General features: G+C 43.9%; 1 protein-coding gene across 2 annotated transcripts; it reads left to right on the top strand.

Moving 5' to 3' along the window:
* Positions 1–1351: 1351 nt before the first annotated feature.
* On the top strand, positions 1352–19603 carry CERS5 (ceramide synthase 5). Of its 2 annotated transcripts, none has more exons than XM_064498452.1 (10): positions 1352–1604; positions 6522–6627; positions 8770–8900; positions 9913–9970; positions 10536–10586; positions 11292–11384; positions 12746–12874; positions 13171–13277; positions 15168–15324; positions 18238–19603. In XM_064498452.1, the coding sequence occupies exons 1-10, from the start codon at positions 1405–1407 to the stop codon at positions 18388–18390; spliced, it is 1185 nt and encodes a 394-aa protein (XP_064354522.1). In that variant the 5' UTR covers positions 1352–1404; the 3' UTR covers positions 18391–19603. The 2 variants fall into 2 exon arrangements, with proteins under 2 accessions (XP_064354522.1, XP_064354524.1); XM_064498454.1 differs by lacking the exon at positions 18238–19603 and adding an exon at positions 16375–16432.
* Positions 19604–19874: the final 271 nt, after the last annotated feature.

Here is a 19874-nt window from a genome sequence, read left to right as displayed (position 1 = left end):
GTACAAACTGCTTTCTTTAACACTTAAATCCTTCTCTCTATTAAAATCCATTTGGGATCAGATTTCAAATTACTAAGCAATCAGAGCTCTTTCTGACAGGAAACTTTGTACTAAGCATAGCTGAAAAGGAAGGGAAGAACAGGTTTTCTATGCGACTAATCTAACATAGGATATCCTGAAAAATGATTCAGTTGGATTCATTGGATGTGTCTACTACTTGTTTCTTGAAGTTGTGGTTGAATTTTACAAGGCATACCCAGTTACGTGATACTAAAGCAACACTGGCTGCAGTTACTGGAAACTTTGATGTTATATGTCATTAATTCTGGTCGAATCCGAGACATCTGTGAATCCTCAAGATACAAGAATCCTTACTGCTCACTCAGATTTACCCTAGCTGAACTTCAAGAAGAAATTTCCACTGTTGGGTACTTTATTAAAGTCATTCCATTAAAAAAAAAAAAAAGAAAACATGCACCAATCTGTCCTTGAATCTATTAGCTATCATAGTATTTGAGTGCTTAATGGGCCATTTAATTTGCTCTCCGCTGGACAGATGCCAAAAGGGCTATTTTATAAAAGAGGGATCATTTGCTACAGTGTACAAGGAAGTTGATGCTGACCACCTTTACACTGTTTGAGAATCTAATTAAAATGTTTACATAAGGCTAGGTTTTGTTACTTGGTAACCCTTATCCCTGGACTGTTAGGCCAGAACATAATAAATAAGTTTCCTGAATATTTTTTTTTAAAAAAACCTCTTCAGACTAGTCTAAGCTTTGCCAAAACGCTCTGTTTCTCGCTCTTTTGTGCTTGCGAGTGAAGCCAAACAGATGTGTGTAAAACTAACCGTTGGTCTCTTCTCACAAACTCCTCCTGGGTGCAGCTGCGCGGCCCTGCTCGCAGCCCTGGGCCCTTCCCTCAGAGAGGGGGCTCTCGAGTTACGGGCTAGTCGGGGAGGAGGAGGTTTATCTGTCACAGGTTAAAGGCGGCTGCCTCATCCAGGCCCTTCCCGGGCGAGGGGCCGGCCCCCCGCGGAAGCGTGCGCGTCAGGGCCGCTTAACGACTTCAGGCGCGGGCGGTTTTGAGCGGAAAAGCGGCTTTTCCCCGCTCGCGAGCAGCCACGACGCGCCTGAGGCGCCGCTCTCCCCTCAGCGAGCTCTGAGGCGCGCAGCGCGCGCGCCGCCCCCTCCCCCCGCCCAGCAGTGCGCCTGCCCCCAGCTAACGGTCCGCTGAGGGGGGGGGCGTGGCGCAGCGGTAGCCCCGCCCACCGCGGGCCCCGCCCAGCGGCGCGGCGCATGCGCGGCGCGGCAGCACCGCCCCGCTGTGGGCTGCGGTGGCCGCCTCAGTCAGCGGCCGCCGGGCGGGGGGGGGGGTGGGAGGAGGCGGCGGCGGCGGCGGAAGATGGCGGCGGCCGCGGCGGCCGTGCTGCGGGCCTGGTTCTGGAACGAGCGGTTCTGGCTGCCGCACAACGTGACGTGGGCGGACCTGGCCGGGGAGCCGGGCCCGCCGGGCAGCGGGCTGCAGTACCCGCGCGCCGGCCACGTCCTCTCCGCCTTCCCGCTGGCGCTCGGCATCTTCGCCGTGCGGCTGCTCTTCGAGAGGTGAGCGCGGGCCCGCCCCCGCCTCAGGGGGGCGGCGGCGGCGGCGGCGGCAGCGCGGCGCGGGGCCGCCGGTGTCTCTTAGCAACGGGCGCGGCGGGAAGGGGCCGCCGAGCGGTGCCCGGGCAGCGCCGAGGCCGAGCCGCCGAGGCCTCCCCGGGCGGGCCGGGCTGCCGCTTTCGCGCGTGTCCGTGGACGCGGAGCATCGCGTAACCCTAGAAAACCGGTCACCGCGCGCTGCGAGGCCCCGGCGGGACCCTCCTGCCTCTTCGCAGGGCGCTTCTGCGTCGCTGGGGGCGGCGGGCTCAGGCCTGGGACGGAGGTTCGCCCGCCCCGTCCCGGAGCTCCGGAGCGGCACCTGCGCGACAGGCCGCACGGCCGCGCCCGGCCTCCCCAGCAGGGCCCTCGTTCACGGAGACCGTTAGGTGAGGCAGGCTGGAAACACCTTGGGCTGCTGTCGAACCGGTTCATTAGAGACTTATCTGATCTTAAAAGCCTACACAGAAAGGGCTGGAACGTTTCTAAGTGTGAAAAGGGCTATAAACAAAGCAGGAATCCAGTCAGTTTTATTTTGCAGACTTCTTGTAAGGAACACATTTTTTTCCCCAAGCTTTCAGAGATTAAACAGGAGGGGACTAGGGCAGAGTAAAAAGACAGGAGACCTGTGGAGAAAAACGTGAAGCAGGTAAGCAGAGAAGGGCAGAAATTTGAAAGGTGCTTTTTTTTTTTTTTTCCTTCCATCTTATCTTCCTGCAACCCCCCCTCAAAAAATCCCCCCAAGCTTCAGAGAACTATTCTCTGCTCAAACCAGTGCAGAGGACTGAGGAGCACAGAGATACGTGGCAGTGCCAAAATGTCATCCTAGCCTGGAGTGCTGGTGCTGCTCTTGGCCAAGTGTCCCTGCTCGCCAGCAGACCAGGAAAGGGAGCTGCGAGGGGGAACATTCCCCCGACAGGGATGTTGCGGGGATCGGGATGGAAGGTGTCCTCGCTCCCCTCAGACCCGATACGTCCAGGTACGTTAGCTCTGGGAAGAAGCGCAAAAGAATCTCTTTTCTCTGGAGCATGAGACATTTGTAGAGATGCAGCGCATCTTACTGAGCTCGATCAGATAGTCCTCCTGATAACGCTTGTTTTGTCCTTGTAATGTCTACGCTGTGTTCTCTGGCTTGTGAAATTCCTCTTGCAGTGTTAATTTTTCATGGGACTCCTCCCTAAATTAAGTCTTCCTCCTACACAGGGAAGCCTCGAGACCATGACCTGGTTGCTGAGAGGGTTGTTTCCTTTTCTTCAGCTGTCTTTGCTATAGAGCATCTCCGCAACTGTATCCTGAAGTAAAAGCAGATTGTAAGAATAATGCCTAGGGCCATTTCTAGTGTGTTTATTTTAAAGACCATACTTTTTTTTTTTTTTTTTTTTTAAGAAATGCTCTTTCCTTCTGCCCTTTTGAACATGTCATAAAAATTCAGATTTGTCTAATAAAATCCCATTGTGCACATACCCTGTACAGGCCTTGGGGATGATTAAGTCAAATTGCTTCCTTGACACACGATTGGCTTGTGTGGACTTGATGACTCAGAACTTGAATTATATACTTTTGCAGCTCTTTTGTTTTAGCTTTTCTTTCTTTCCTCTCTTTCCTCCTTTCCTTTTGCAGCAGGTCTTCAGTGTGAGGAAGTGCTTTTTCCCCCTCGTGGAATGACTTGTTACATTGAGACGTATTTCTGTTAGTGGATGCTACTGTAAATTAACCTCTGCATCAGGATGTCAGTAAAATCTTCCTTGAGTTGATTGTACGTGGGGAATAGTGTGTGAGGAGTACAGAGATGAGGCAGGACTCACAGCTGCAGGAGGGGATTTTTGTGCAGATAAGATGAAGATGGGCTTCTGCCTACAGCTCTGTCCGTTTTCATTTTTTCTCGGCTATACTGGCTGTTATTTCCCCCTACACGTCTTCTCCCACTGCAGGCACAAAAAAATTCCCAGGTATCTGGGAAAACCTGGAGCCTGGCTCTCATATGATGTGCTTGTGATTACGCTGGAATGCGTCTTCACTAGTCGACATTCTTGTCACTCCACGGGTCAGAGAGAGGATCTGCAGCTCGTGTTCACTCTGGCAAAAATGTGGTTCTGGCTGTTACTTCATCAGGTCTGTCTGGGAAATCGGTGCCAGTTGTGGAAGGAGCAGGTCTGTTCTTAATACAGTGAAAGTGAGAGGTTATAAAGAGATGGGCTCTAAGTTTGAGTGCAGCTGACTCCAGGATGTGCAGGCATCATAAATCTTATAGGCGGTTACTAGACAAACTTGAGTGTTCCATAAAGAAGGATCTTGAAGTTAGGTTTGCGAAGTAGATACTTGTTATAGTATATGATACCTGGGTACTTGAAAATCTGTGTCAGTTACAAGTCAGTCTATCTCAGTAACCAGCATGCGAAAGGTAGTTAAATAGGTATAAGTTCAGCCAGTGAGCAGATCCTTGTTCAGAAAATAACAATATAAGTGTGTAAATGTAGATAATTCCTTGCTGGAAGGGTGCGGCAGAAATTCGACCTTGGGAATAATTGCTGCAATTAAAAGATTTTTATGGAGTCATAAAATAATCTAGGTTGGAGGGGACCTCTGGAGATCACGTCCAACCGCCGCCTCAAGCAGGGCCAACGTTTTGTTTAAATCGAGTTCCTCACGGTCTTGTTCTGTTGTTTTGAATATCTCCAAGGACAGAAATTCTTCAACCTTTCCAATTCTGGGCAACCTTTTTCAGGCTTAACTCCTATTGTTCGGCAGGTTATTTTCTCTGTGGGATGCCCGTCAGCCTCCGAGGCGGCAGCTGGCCCCACAGCTGCGGAGGGAGCGTGCGGTGTGCTCTGCTCGGCGGACTCGTGAGCGTGAGCCAGGCGGGCCTGGTCCGGGTAAAGCCCCTATTCATAGCTCGCCAGGAAGCCCTGTCGAAAGACAGCGGTGACTTCCAGCCCCCTCGCACGATGCCACTACTAGAGTTGGAGAAGCTACGTTACGGCGTTCGGTTAGACTTCCTTAAAAGTCATGAAATCCATTGCTGCCATCCTTTTTCCTTCCCGTTTCTACGGCTGGGGCTACCTCCGTTGTTGTGGCTTTATTTATTTGCTTGTGTTGGTGTTTGTCCGCTGCTGTGCACCTAGAATTGTTTGTGGGGTTTTATTGTTTTGCTCTTTGGTCACCTCCATGCTTGATTGAGTAACTCGAGACCTGTTGTGTATCTGTAACCTGTGGCTTACTCTTGGGTTTTTTTGTGTGGGTTTTTTTTTTGGTCACTTCTGATTTCCCTAAACAGTTGCTTTTTTTTTTCCTGAAGCCTTCTAGAGAAGGAAGCCTACTACTCAGGAGTAGTTTTGTACAAAGTTTTGGCTTTTTATTTTTTTTAATTAATCCTTATGTCTCAAAGTGAGCTTTTTCTACTTATTTCTGTATCTTTTTCTTGCTGCATCAAGCTTTGAATTCTAAGATAATGCCAAAATTTTCTATAGATCAATATGAGTTTCTTAACAATTGATTCTTCTTTTTGCCTACTCTTAAAACAAAAAAGGATCTCCTGAATAAGAAATTAATTGAATGGGTGGATTTGCAGATTTTCAGGTGTTCTCTCTTGTGTGAGGAAAATGATCCAAACTTTAGGCCAGCTCTGGATCATTTTTCTGATAGGGCTGTAAGCAGTGTCACCCACAAAGTGAAATAAAAATATTTCACATCCTGTGATTACATGTGCGTACTTAGTTATTGTTGCAGTGGTGTATCCTGTAGGAAGGAAGATTATAAAGAGGTAGACTTTTATGGGGGTCTGGCCAAGTGTTTTATAATATCATAGCGCAATTCCTGGCTGGTGGTATAGCTCGCAGAGGAAGCAGTAAGCCTTTTGAGCTAGGAAGAGCTGAATTAAAAGGAAATCACCCTTTCCTCCCCCCCCATGGCTGTTGAAATGCACAGTGCATGTGAAGAAACTGAAGGGCAGGACAGTGAAACTTAGGGTTATGGAGTCACAGTGTCTATTACTCGTCTAACAAGTTCTTTGCTCTCAAATTCATCTTTTTTTTTTTTAATTTTGCTGCTCTTTGCAATCCTTGTCCTCCGATAGGAGGGGAAACTATTTACATATTCCAGTAACACATGCTTTTTTTTAATCTCATGGCCAGTTTGGCACTAAGATACTGCAATGCTAATTATTTTTGAATATGTATATCTTCATTTGAGTTGCAAAAATGGTTGTCTTTTCAATGCCTCTTAGAGGAGAAAGCATCTGTGCTCTGAAATTCACAGAGCGTTAGATCAGCTTTTGGAATCCATGTTGCATACGGGGTCGAAGGAGATGCTGGGATCTTGGGGCTTTTAGGCTGAGTGCTTCTTGCATCTTTCCCACTCTCCCTGCCACTTAGTTTCATTTTCCAAAGGGGAAAAAAAGGATGTCTGTGTCCTTTAGAAACTGTCACTTGAACTTCCCCTTTTTTGCAGCTCTGTGACCTCCAGAAGCCTTCTGGAAATGAGGCATTTTGTTTGTAGTACCACAAGGGCCCTGGTGGTTATGTTCACAGAGGGCTCTCGCCAGCGATCTGCTGTTTCCTTTCTGAGTACTGTGAATCACTTGGGGGAAGGCATCCTGGTCCTGCAACCAAGGGCCTTAAGCTTTAATCCTCCTGTTTAGGAGATGTGTGTACTACATGTGCTGTTTACGGTTACCAGCTGGACTAATAAAGGATATTACCTCACCTGTGAAGCCTTGCGCCGTTTGTGGCCCTGCAGAGGTTTCTTTGAGCAAAATGAATGGAGACCTTCAAAAGCCTCTTGGATAGGTTTGGCAGTTTGTGACAAGTCAGGGTCATTGTTATTTGGCAAAGAGGAGGGAAATATGTATCTTATTTTAATCCAGCTCTTTCTCTGGAATTCTTTCAGGTTTATTGCAAAGCCATGTGCCATAAACCTTGGCATTCAAGACAGTGGACCTCACAGAGCTCAGCCCAATGCAATTTTAGAGAAAGTGTTTACATCCATCACTAAGGTGAGTCACGCTTCAGATTCTGCTAGAAGTGAAGGCTTGTAAGAAAGAGCTTGTTTCTTTCTGTTTTCTACTTCTCTAGTTCTAGAGAAACACGTTTCACAGTGTGTGTGCACAGGGAACATGCTCCTTCTGTGTATACTCTGCCTCTGACATGTCTTCTTTCTTGTAGCAAAGTAAATTCTCTTCATGCCTGACCTGCGCTTTTACAAACAGATTTTTTTGAACGAGAAAAGTTCTCTTGATAGGAAGATGTGAGTCTCTTTCCCTTTAGTTCTCTGGCTTTCTGTCCAGGTTGTAACTCCTGTAACAGGTGGTAGTTCTTCCTTTAGTAAAAAATTTCCTAATGCCTTTTGCTTCCTATTGGAAAGGTGCTACTCTCTTGAGGGCTGTTGCTTTGCTGGTCTTACTGGCCAGTTGTGTGCATGCCTCCCTCTTATTTTTGCTGTCTACTGTGGAATTGGATAACAGCTGTCACAGTAGAAGCCAGTTATAGAAGGAAAGCCATTCAGTCAATGGAAGTGTGCCCTGATAAAGGGTAGGACATTTAATGTTGACAATAGGTATTTCTTTTGATTGTTTCTTATGGCCATTCTCTCGCTTAGCGTAAGCTGACAGTGCTCCTTCACTCTGGAATGACAGTGCTACACTGTCCTCTATTGAATGTTGGCGGTTAAATCAACACTAACAGTATGATAGATTTTCATTAAAGATAATGAAATGGAAGGTTTTATGTTTTGATCTGGTGATGCTGAACTTCATTCTGAGTGGAGCAGATAAAGTGCTCGGTGAATGGAAGAGAAATCCTATAAAAACCTTAGTAAAATTTAGCTCATGGGAGTGTAACGTTTTGAGGTATTTGGAACTGAAAGGCCCTTATAATTTGATGTCATTTCTGGGGAGAACTTTTATGTAGGGGATGTCCTTGAAATTAATGTTTAGGAAACCCAGGAGGAAGCATGCTGTGCAAAATTTAACTAGCTCGTAAAAACAGGGCTGCATTAACTATACTGCTGTGCTTGCGTCCGCTGTTGGCTTGGATTTGGAGAATCAGCAGGTAGGGTGGCACCGATGCAGAGGAAAGATTACATTGCTGTTCTGAAATTGGAGCTCTGTAAATAAGCTGGATTTCTTTTTTTTTTTGGAGGCAGGTTCACTTGCAATGCAGAAGTATCAAGTAGCCTGAACCTTTACAGTTTAGTTAAGAGGAGAGAAATCTGGTTGTGATAGAATTACAGGAAAGTTGTTGTGGTTTCAATATTCAAAATCGAATGGCAGATTACTCTACTTTTCAGCTGAAAGGTCTGGTGACTCTTTATTAAATCAGCGTTCTGCATAGCTTTTTGGGTCTGTATGTAACTCAAGTAGTAAAATGTGTTTATCATCTTTCAGTTGTAAGAGCTCCCTGGCAGAGCTTGTCTGACACTAACATGGCTTACCTCAGCACTGGGCCATTTTAGAGGTAGTTATCAGGTTTTGTTCACTTTGTCTGCACTTATAAATCCATTTATGTCATTATTCAAACAGATAAACTACCGATACAGTTCCCTGTCAGAGAACAATGATATATTCTGTATCGTACAGTTATTTCAGTTTTCAAATTTAATTTTATTTGTAAAGTTTAAAAGCAATAACAGAAACATCACCATCTGTATGGTGCCCTTTTGGAATATGCAAACATTTTGTATGTTAAACCCCAAACCTTTAAAGTTTAAGGAAACTTCACAGTGAGTAGCAAGCCTTAAACACATTCAGCTTTGATCTTCTTGAATTCTGGACTACTTGAGTTGGTATGCAAGTTTTAACGGGTAGGACAGAACATTTTAAAAACTTCTCCCCCAAGTTAAGAAACAGAACAATTGCATTTTGTGTAATAATGTACTGTCAAATGACAAAATAGATGAGGAAATGTTAATCCAAAAGCATTCTGAATAATGAAGTAGTCAGTGATATGCGGAGGTTAAACTTGAATGAGTATCTGTGGTAACAGGTTCCTGCTTATAAAATTGTGTATATAATGCCTTCCTTGTATGATTTTTTTTTTTTGTTAATTGTGCATCATTTCTACTGTATAGAGGAGAAGAATCTCAGACTGAAGGCAGATTGAGAAGTAGGAGAAATGACACTTGTTTTATTTTCCTTCAGTCTCCAGATGGAAAAAGGTTAGAAGGCTTGTCAAAGCAGCTAGACTGGGATGTTCGAAAGATCCAGCGCTGGTTTCGTCATCGGAGGAACCAGGACAAACCCACCACCCTCACTAAATTTTGTGAGAGCATGTATGTTTGTGCGGAAGCCAGGATTTGGCTTCACCTTAGAGCTCCAGTTGTATGTTTTCTTTTCTAACTGAAATTGTGATCAGCTGCTAACTTAGTGTCTTGGGGTTGGCTGGCGGAGATAAGTTCTTATATAGGAAAATGGAGGAAATCGGGAGGGCTTTTTAGAAAGCAGTGTTTTAATGTATTTTGTTTGAGTGTGTGAGTACCCAGAACACCTGTACAGGACTTATTCCTGTCTAACTGTCAGTGATGAGCAGCTCTAGATAGTGTATTGTATCCGTGATGCCGACAGTAACGCTTCAGTGGGCCTGTGTGTGTGCATGTATGCAGGTGCGTGTGCACAACTTGAATAATTATACTTAAGTCTGCTGTCCGCACAGTTATGTTGTAGATCAGTGTTTTTCCCGGACAGACTGTCCTCATGACTTATGCAGTGATGTATGTACTTTTATACAGGTGCTTCTTGGATTCCTGTTCTTTTCATTTCAGTTCATTCTTTTGTTCTTTGTTTCTTTCTCAGTACTCCAGTTGCCTCTGTTAGCGTGGTAGCATCTGAATATTTTTTCCTGACTTGTTATTTCTTCTGTGCTGGTTTCTTTCCTTTCTAGTAATTTTCTTCATATTAATTCTTCCCCCCCAGTATGATTTTGTCTACTTAAAGCCACAAGGTAAGAGGGATAAATACATGTATTAGGATACCTTCTGGATAACAACAGCTTTTCTTGTTATCTTGATACTGTATATTAAAGCATATGAACAATGCGCATTCACTCTGAACTTTATCTCAAACTTGGCTGTTGATGTGAACTAGTGTGGTGTGAAAATTCTTAAATAGGTTTATTCTTACAGAAAAAGGTTACAAATGGAGAATTACAAATTGTTGGGTGAATACTTTTCAGGTGTCAGATTTGATTGTTTTAACAGTTGTTCCAGTTTTTATGACAAATATTAACCAGAAGCTGTTTCTGTTTAATATGTTTTATTTTAATCTTATTTTTATTTCTGTTTCCAGGTGGAGATTTACATTTTATTTAAGTATATTTTTATATGGAATCAGGTTTCTCTGGTCGGTGAGTTGTCCCCCCTACCTTTTCTGTTTTGTGTGGCATGGTACTGGACTGTGTCTGTCTTGCTGAAATTTAGGAGGTTTGATTACCCATGCCTCTTCTCCTGTGCTTGCACCTAACTTAAAACAACAGAGGTTTAGTGGTGATGGTCATCTTTGTTTCCTTACTTAAGATCCTTAGGTTTCCTTTTAAAGACCTTCTTGACAGTACAGGAAAGCTTCTAAGCTCCTCTAAAATCTGGTCTTATGAAAATATTAGAAACTTTCTTTGTCCAGTTACCCCAGAATAGGAGAAACCTGCTTTTTTCCTTCTGCTGCTGCTTTTTTTTCCTCTCCTCTTTCCCCATATTAATCTCTCTGAGTCATTAGTATTAGATCTTTATTCTTGGAATTTCCATGTGTATTATAGCTTGCTTTTGGCTACAGAAAGAATATTTTAAATCCCTATGATGTCTTAGAATAAATTTAGCATGGATGGTAGAATCAAGAGGAAATTTCTGTGGAACAATACTGTAGGTGATAGGGCAGAAAAAAATCTAGCAGAGTAATAACTTTGTTCTCCCCTTTAGGCACCCTGGTTTTGGGACACACGACAGTGCTGGTACAACTACCCTTTTCAGGTAGGAGATAAACACTTATTAGATTCAAATCTTTTGCACAGCTCCAGTTTTTATTTTTCATTAATGATAGCAGATTGAAACTCAGTAGACTTGAATGCTTCTCACTTTCTGTGGAGTGGATGCTGCACAGGCTGCAGCATGGTAAGCTTTCTAGTTAGTGAATGGCCATCCTTTTTGGAAGGTACAAAGATGGCATTTTGCTCTTTATATCTTCAAATCTGGTTTAGGGCTGTCAGCAGCATCCTATCCTCAGATAGAACTGACTCAGTTCACATTCATTGTATATTTAATTGCTGCTGAGATTATTAAAAGTGAATTTTACACATAAAATTATACTAGTAACTTATTTATGATGTTCTTTTTGCCTTTATGCAGGAAGTATAGTTGTACAGAGGCCAACCAGTCTGTTTTAGTGTCTAGTTTTCCTAATCGAAGAGGCTGCAGTAGGAGTTGTAAACATGGACAAGTGAATCTTACTCCTTTAGAATAAAGTTCAGACACACACATTTGTGTGACTAAGTGCACATTAAGATTTCTGTTGCTTAAGCTTGTTTTTACTAAACCTTAATTCTGGATCTTTTAACTTATGCCTCAGCATTCTGGAGGAACAGAGTGGGATGGGAAGGAAGGAAGGAAAAAGTGGATTTTAATGTAAATTTTGAAGTACTTTGTCTTTTAACTGTGCTATGTTTGTTTGTTTTCCAGCCTCTAACATCCAGGCTTTATTATTACTATATCTTGGAGCTGGCCTTCTATTGGTCTCTCATGTTTTCTCAGTTTACAGACATTAAACGGAAGGTGAGATTAACCAGAATTGCACTAACCACTTTGCTAAATACATAAGACTAACAGAAAATGTCAGTGTGCCTGGCCAGGAAAGCTGAAGCACAGTAATAACTATACCTTCCTCCTCACTCGCATCTTTTTGTAGCCTGCCTCCTGCTGTAGTCGTTACACAGTCCTGGGGGAAAGGGGGGGGCAAGCCTGGTATGTAACCTGTGTCTCCTTGAGAGTCCTTTTCACCTTCCCAGGAAAGAAGGAATCACTCAATACCTCCCAATAAACAGTTGATCAAATCACTGCATAAAAATAGACTGAGGGCTTGCAAGAAAACATGAAAATAAGATACTCTGAGCATTAGCTTGCTGAGCAGGATGAGCGAATGGCAAACACTAAAGCAATAATAAATGGTTTTTTGGAAAGTAATGCTTCAGCCATGTGTGTAGCAGAACGATGACTGGTAATGACTGATAGAATCTAATTACATTGTGCTGCTCTAAGATTTGGCATGTTATTACTGTTGAAAACAGTTCATAGTAAACCATGGTTTATTGCTTCTGTTACGCAAACCACAAAGTAGTAAATTATCCCAATTTTTGCATTAACTGTTCAAAAAGAAAAGCTTGTCTGGGATTTGTTTTGTATCGAAATATTAGCGGGTGAGGCAGGTACTGCAGGAGATCTTGGAGCTACAGGAAGGGAGGGATTAACAGCATCTATGATACCATTTATAACATTTAATTTTGTACTCTGACTTTAACAAAGTGGACTACGTTCCCCACTGCAAACATGGCAAGACACCGATAGGGAGTGCAAGTGTTGCACGCAGGGGTGCAGCTGAAAAAGAGCCCTGAATGTATGTGCGTAGTACCATTTTCTTTTTTAACGTAGTGGTCTAGTTCTTGCTGTTGGACTATCTCGTGCTCTTTGCCTGCTGTGCTCTGGCAGGCTTTTGCAAACTGACAACAGTAACAGCAGTGTACTTAAATTTGTGCCAAGATCTAAAAGGATCAGCAATATGTCTGTAAAACCAAAAGGAGCCAAAAATAAGGATCATACCTTGTCCTGTCAGTCTTTTCAGTGGGGTTTGCAGCCATACTTACTTCTACTGCGTGTGTATGTGCCAGGGAGACTTGTGCTGTGCCCGTGTTTGCGGAGCTTTGACTTCACAGGAGCACAAATGTTGGGACTGAGACCTTTCTGGAACCTCTAGTGATGATGGGTGTTCCTGCATGATGAGCTGTGTTTTATATAAAAGCGGAGTCAAAGTCTGAACTGAAGTAATTCTATGACCCCAGTTAGTCAGTTCTGTGGCTCTGTTTCAAACCTTTGTGTTTGTTTGACAGCTAAAGGTTCTTCGTTCACTTTTCTGCTTCCAGGACTTCCTGATCATGTTTGTGCATCATTTGGCTACGATTGGACTCATCACATTCTCTTATATGAATAATATGGTGCGGGTTGGGACTCTGGTGCTGTGCCTGCATGATGCATCAGATTTCTTTTTAGAGGTGAGTTTGCTTGATGTTTCCTTTCTAATCTTTGTGTACCTAATGCTCGTGCGGTCTCAGGGGAGCAAGCTGACTTTCCCATTCTGGATAAACAGCATTAAACATGCCATAAAACTTGTGCTGCTGATCCTGCCTTGTCAGCTTTTCCTCATAACTGCTTTAGTGCTAAGAATAATCCTTAAATGTTCCAAACTGCTTAGAAATGTGATGGTTTGAGAGTATCAGAGCTCTACAGCCTGGTAATTACATGAGTGCACAAAGGGAATAAATGCTTTAATGTTTCTCGTCTCTTTTAGGCTGCAAAGCTAGCCAATTATGCCAAGTACCAGCGTCTGTGTGATGCTTTCTTCATGCTCTTTGGTGTTGTATTCATTGTTACGCGGCTGGGCATTTATCCTTTCTGGTAAGCACCTTGAGCTGTAAAGTCTTGTTTGTTCTTCCAATCCTTTAAGCAAAGGCTGTGTATTAAGATGTCTTGCAAGCATTACAGCCCGTCCCTCAAGGCAGCCTGAAGCTGCAGACAACGTAAATATTGTTTCGAGCAATCCTAGTTTGGAACTAGGTATGTGAAGAAACCTCTCAACAGTCAGTCGAGGGAATGTGAAAAGTGATTAGAATCCTAAAGTGCAGCTGCCCCCTCTCCTCTTACTGCAAAGTGATGACAGTGCTTATTAGCTGGAGCTGAGTCAGCTGGTGGCTGTTCTGGAAGACTCGAGAGTAGTTTGTTTCCCTTGATTTTTAAGGCGTTTTGGAAATAGAGTTACAAATGAGGCATGGTCTCCTGAGGTAAATTTGATTTCTGAGTATCTGGCTTAGTCATCACTGCCTCTTCTGATTTCTTATAACACTCTTGTCCTATCCTTGTGCCTTGATTGTTTGGAGCCTGAAATAGGTCTTGGGTTTCTTGGAGGTAAAAGCCTGGCTAAATGGCTTATAGCTCATCATCCTATAACGAGATTCCCTCTCACCCCAACAGGTCAGGCTTGGTGAGGTTTTCCTGGTGATGACGTATTGTCTAGGTGTTTCTGTTGAAAGGATATTTTGAAAATTTGGCTACAGCTGATTATTATTCAGTTTGTTTTGGTTTTGCTCTGTATATTTATTTCATGGGCAATGGGCAGCTGTGTTTCCATTTGTCCTGAGTGCCTTGAAGGTGGGGGAAACAGTGCTCAATTTACATTTTGGTATCAGGATTGCAATTAAAGCTCCCACTTGTTTTCCAGTAAATGCATTAAAGGAATCCGGATAGGGAATAACTTTGGTACTTGTGTCTCCATAGGCTGCCTTCCACTGACAGATGAGATAGTTGTCATTGTTTTTCTTGCTGTTGTCTGTCATGAGGTGATGCTGTTGCATCATGCTATTGCTGAGCAGGCCTGTAAATCTTTAATGTGTTTTCCACAGGCTGTAATGTAATTCCTCAACTTTACAGAGAAATTCAGCAAGTTTTCTGTGGTACTGCAGACACTATTTCATTTCATGCGTATTCCTTTCCCTAATTAGTAGTATGAAACATCAACAGGCCTCTGGAATTTGCATGTAATTGAACTGTAAACTGGCTATGAATTAGTTGTTTCTGTAGCTGTATCTTGTGGGGGAGTTGGATTCTTCTTTGAGAGCTCATTTTTCTTTTCTTATGAAATCTTAAAAGCTATGTGAAATTAATGGCATCTTTAAAGGTCTCTCCACACCTCTCTACTTCATAAAGTCTAAAGTGTTTATCAAATTACTTAAGTACTGGCAATAAATCGCAGTGACAAGAACAGCAGCAAAGCATTAATGAAAGAATGCACAATGCTTTGTCCACGAAGCAGTTTCGAGTCCTCCAACTTGGCAGGAGAAATCTATAAAAATCTGAGGGAAGGGAATAGCACATAGGGAGGGAGGCCTACTGGGAGCAAAATTCCTTCCTGATCTTTAAATATGGGTGAAGTTCGCCCAAGTATGAATTTGTTGATGGTTGTTTTGATGGCCAGTGCGGTTTGACATCACTTCCTGTAAAGTTATTATAAAAGCTCATGCTGTTGAGAAGGAAATTGGCAACAGATCTGTATATGTAACCAAATTGTAGAACATCTTCTATTTGTTGCTCAGTTCAAATGTTTCTAATTAGCTCTGGCCTGTCTCCTAACTCTGGCAAAAGACTAGAGGCATCGCCACTCTGACAGGAGAAAAGCAACAGATGCTTAAAGAGATACAAAGCTGTTGTGCATCTGGCCAGTCATCTGAATTTAGAGCTGGAAGCCATGTTAGCAAGCAGCCGATCTCTAATGTGTTTCTGCATCTCTTTTAGGATTTTGAATACAACCTTATTTGAAAGCTGGGAGTTGATTGGCCCTTATCCTTCGTGGTGGCTATTCAATGGCCTTTTGATAACCCTGCAGATCTTGCATATCATTTGGTCTTATCTCATCATTCGCATTGCCTACAAGGCCCTTGTGCGGGGAAAGGTAAGATTGCTGGTGACTGTTGTGCGTCCTCTTTTCTACAAGCTCTGTGAAGGAATCGTGGCAGCCAAGAAAGTGGGCCCTTCCGTGACCCACGAGGGATGGTCCTCGCTCTGAGATACTTGAATCAGGAATGCTTTGTAGGGTGTAGTTTGGTTTTTTTGTTGTTGTTGTTTTACCCTGGTTGCTTTGCAGACTCAGTTGCCAGGTGTAAACCAAGGCAGGGGTGCTTCCCTCCCACTTCTGGTCATGCAGGAAACATCATCATTTTCTGATGCATTCAGATGTTGTAATAATAGTGATGGTGATAATTTGTTACATGCTGTGTTCAAAATTTAAGCTGGCAGAAGGCTCTTTGAACCATCATTCAGGATGTTTTTCAACTTCCAACATTTCAACCTCAACTCGTTCTTGGGTTGTGATGGGGATTCCGTGTCTTCCACTTGTAAGCAAAAACACGAGCTTCTGGCTGGCTGTGCGTGCCCAGGCAGCGAGTTACAGCATGCGGAGGAGGAAGAGTCATCAGAAGCGCAGCAGAGCCTGCTGGTTGTCACTGGGCTAATGGGATGCTGGCGTAAGAGCGAACAGTGTTATCCTGCTGCTGCAGCCTGACTTACCAAGCAAAAAGGTGCAGTTCAACTGCAGTAGCGTGAGACAGGGCAGGCCAGCCTAGAAACTAATCTGACACACAGCTAACCCAGCGGGAGAAGCTGCTTCCTTCAGAGCTACCAAAGAGGATAGCTGATTTGCTAGCAGAAATGCCATTTTTGTCAGATGTTTGGTGTTCAGATCCGAGCTTCTCCTATGGCTCTGCTTTATTTTGCTTTAGACTTCTAAGATGCCCCTACACATGGAATCTAACCTTGAAAATTACTTATATCACAGTTGTGTGTGCAGTGATTGTCAGAAGAAGGCATGTTTCAGAGTATGCACGTGATCTTATCATCTGTCCCCTACAGCTGCTACTGCAAGTGTCTTAGTTTCTGTCTGTGTAGCTGTTTCTTTATCTTGAGGTCTACATCTTTTTCCTTTCCTTGCTTCTCTCCTGACCAGGTGACCTAGCCAGAGACAGGACTCTAAGCTCTGTACTCTTCATTCTTTTCTCACTCCTTTTCTCTGTGCCAGATTGGAGCTGGACAATTTCATCCTTTGCATGTAAGTGTAATCTGTGCTCCTGTTTGTACACTGAAATATATCTGTGTCCGTTTCCAGGCTGAGACAAGTGCAAAGCTATGGTCTTGGGGCTTCAGATGGGTTGTGCCTTCTCTTAAAACGTTTGTCTGCCTGGTTGACGTAGTGCTGGTCCTGACAGTATGCTAAAATGCGGGTTTTCCCAAAGGTTAAAGCAGGTCCTGCAGTTTGTTCTCATCTGCTGTCAGCTGGCTGTGTGACTTTTTATCTTTCTACTATAGGCCCGCAGCTAAAAATTCTGATACCTGGGTGTTTTTAGTGCTCATTAACACTCTGTTCAATGAAAGAGGACAGCAGAAATCCAGTCGTTCTTGTGAGAAGCACAGGAATAGAACAGTCACTTGTTCCCCAAATAATTTTGAGACATGGGAAACATGTCGAGGGATTTCTGCTTCCTTCCAGTGACCCTCTCAACTTCCAGCATGGGAGGGGAGTGGTGAAACATATCAAAGTTTTGGCAACAGGCAGAAGTCAGTACATCCAGCAGGCCTGTCAAAACCCGTCCTGGGAATCATTAACTTCTCCTGGCTTTCTGCCAGATCTTCCTTTGTGTTTGAAAACTTCCTGTCTGGTGCTGTTCAAAACCCATAATCCCAGCTCAAAGCAAGCAGAGTAGAATTAAATCCCGAGCACAGCTTGGAAATACACTAGCCACAGAATAAATGCTTGCGTATTAAGTAAATGAGGCCTATTAGATGCACACACACAAGCGTGGAGAAGCCTGTCTTGGGGCATGTAAAGCATGTGCCATTCAGGCAGTCTCTTCTCAGCAGTAGTGAGTTTATGGTTCTGGCACTTAGCCAGCAACCAAGGTACTTATTAGCAGTTAGAGTTGGGTTTACAGCCTCTTCCCTTCACCTTGTTGTGCACTTGGCTCTGCAGTGTTGGGACACTGCCCTCCCGTGGCACGCTGAGAGCGGCAGGCAGCAGAGTGTGCAGACTCCTGGCCAGATCTGTGCCTGGGTGTGTTTTCAGAGGTTCAGACCCCACATAGAAATCAAATCAGCTGGATTTTCAGTCAGTCTTTTAACTGAAAACATGAATCTGCAGAGAGCAGATATAGGTCTCTGTTGGCCGAGATCCTTGTTCTGTTCCTGACCTGGCGTTAGGTGCTGTCTTTGTTCTGCAGCCCGCTGTCCAAACATGTTTGGCTCATAAATGAAGAGTTCTCGTGTATGGAAACTCAAGCTGTGAAAATGGGAGGCACTTTGTGAGCCTGGTAATGTGATAAATATAGCTGGTTAATTTTGAAATATCAAAGCCACTCTCTACAGGACAGACTTTTTGTCATCATACCCACTGATTATTCAGATGTGTCTGAAAAGTCTGTTAATTTAAAATGAATTTGTTGTTTGGAAAAGCAGCCTTTATCTAACTTAAATGCAGCTCTTGGAAGAAAAGAACAACCAAAGATCTGTAGTGTCCTCTGTGGATCTGGTGAGAGCAAAAACAGTGTAGTGCTTTCACCTAAAATGTACAGAGTATTTGGAACATGGAACCCGTGTTTCCAGACTGTCTCTTTCAGCTTTTTTGTCTTGCCTTCGATATGTGATTACAAGCTCCTATTCATCAGTTTGAAGTGATTCAAAATCAAATGTAGAAGGTAACTGTAGCTGACTGAGACTGGTTAATCCCATGGACGCCACCTTCTAACTGCTGTTTCCTGTGAATGTATCATCTTCCCTCCTCCCTTTCCCACTTCCAAATTTCATCTGAAATGTTTAGGTATCAAAAGATGACCGCAGCGATGTAGAGAGCAGCTCTGAAGAGGAGGATGTGACTTCCAACAGCACAAAAGGAGTTTTCAGCACTTCGAGCAATGGCTCCAACCGCATTAATGGCCACGTGGCTAGTGGACAGTGGACAGAAGAGGAGTAAGACTGTGGGCTGGCCTTGAGCAAACACGAACTTGTCTTTAAATGTCTAGATGTGTTGAGCTCCACATTCCCAAGTGATCTTTAATCAAGATACCCCTTCCCCAGAAACCTCCAGCAAATCTGAAATGAGCACAATTCAGACCAGTCAGAGGCTTTATGTGACAGAAGGGATAAAGCCAATTACTAGGGGAAACACAAAGCTGCAGATTTCATTTTAAGCCATTTTGTACTTAAATCGTTGTCCCATTGATATTTGCGGAAGTATTTTTGTTTGTGATAAACTGGTTTTTACTAGGATCAACTCAAGATGGAACAAGCGCGGACTAGGCTGGCCGTGGACTGCAGGAAGGTTAAGGTGCCATTTCAAAGACTGTTTGCTCCCGTGCAGGTTCAGCATGTTTCCTCGATGCGCTCCAGAAGCCACTCGGAGCACGGAGAACGCAGGGTCTCATGTCTTCAAGTCCAAGCTACCCTGGCTGTAGCAGAGAGACTTTTCTCACTCCTGCTGTGAGTGACCTGGACTACAAGCTTTGAATTGGATTGTGCTACACCAAAACCATTGTTCTGACTTGCCATTGGGGTGCTATCTGCTGAGGAGGTTATAGCTCGTTATCTCTGCTGTCATGAGGGACCAGGCTAGCGTTTGCTGCCTATTTTGGTGCTGTGAGACCCTCTGAAGTCTTAGCTGTAACCTTCTGAAATGGTGGGGGGGGGAGCTTTGCTTGTTGCCCCTAAGACAACTCTCACAATACATGCCTTTTTAAATTTTTTTTCTGTTGCAAGTTTTGGAGACTTTTCTAGACCTACTGGATAGAGCTGGCTAATCTAGGACTTCAGCAGGGGGGGCCAGTGCGGGTGGGCTGTTTTTAACTTTCCACAGAATACATGTTTCAGTCCTGCTTGTCTGTACTTCAAGACAGAAGTGACTATTGCTGCTCTGATTTTGCAACTGTATGGAGGAATCACTGGGCTGGAAAGGCAGCCGCACCATAGGCTTTGCTTTTTTTTTTTTTTTTTTTTTTTTTTTTTTTTTTTTTTTACTTAATGGTACTTTGGGGCAATGGAAGACCTGTGTCAATCATGAGCAGAACTTTGGAAACTTCTTGAGTTGTTACCATTTTATACTGTTGTTTACTCTTATCTCCGATTAAAAGATGCTTCAGAAACTTGTTCGACTTGTTTCATCTTGGGAAAATAAAATCGTTCAAACCATCTGCCCCTTTGTGTATTTCTGAGCCCTAGAAACCTGCTGCTCCCTTAGAAACCGGAGCTGAGGTAGATTCTGCTGTCGTGAAATTACAAGATAATATTGCTCTCTGCTCCCCTCTCCCAGGAAAAACGCAGTGCGTCACTTGGCGTTTCAATATACTGGTTTTTTTAATTAGGCTCCGTTTCCCCCCCGCCCCATCCCGGGCGCTGCGGGTCCTTCCCGGTCTGCTCGGACCGGCCCCTCGGTTCAGTCAGGGGGTCGTCGGTGGGGGCCGC

The sequence above is a fragment of the Dromaius novaehollandiae genome, chromosome 28, assembly GCF_036370855.1.
Source record: "Dromaius novaehollandiae isolate bDroNov1 chromosome 28, bDroNov1.hap1, whole genome shotgun sequence".
Classification (NCBI taxonomy): domain Eukaryota; kingdom Metazoa; phylum Chordata; class Aves; order Casuariiformes; family Dromaiidae; genus Dromaius; species Dromaius novaehollandiae.
This window is presented reverse-complemented; position numbering and strand designations above follow the sequence as displayed.

Excerpts from the sequence above, each read along its gene's own strand:
- CERS5 (XM_064498452.1), top strand. The coding sequence starts at position 1,405 with ATGGCGGCGGCCGCGGCGGCCGTGCTGCGGGCCTGGTTCTGGAACGAG. Across the intron at positions 1,605-6,521 it reads GTGCGGCTGCTCTTCGAGAG|GTTTATTGCAAAGCCATGTG; the intron begins GTGAGCGCGGGC and ends GAATTCTTTCAG. Across the intron at positions 6,628-8,769 it reads TGTTTACATCCATCACTAAG|TCTCCAGATGGAAAAAGGTT; the intron begins GTGAGTCACGCT and ends ATTTTCCTTCAG.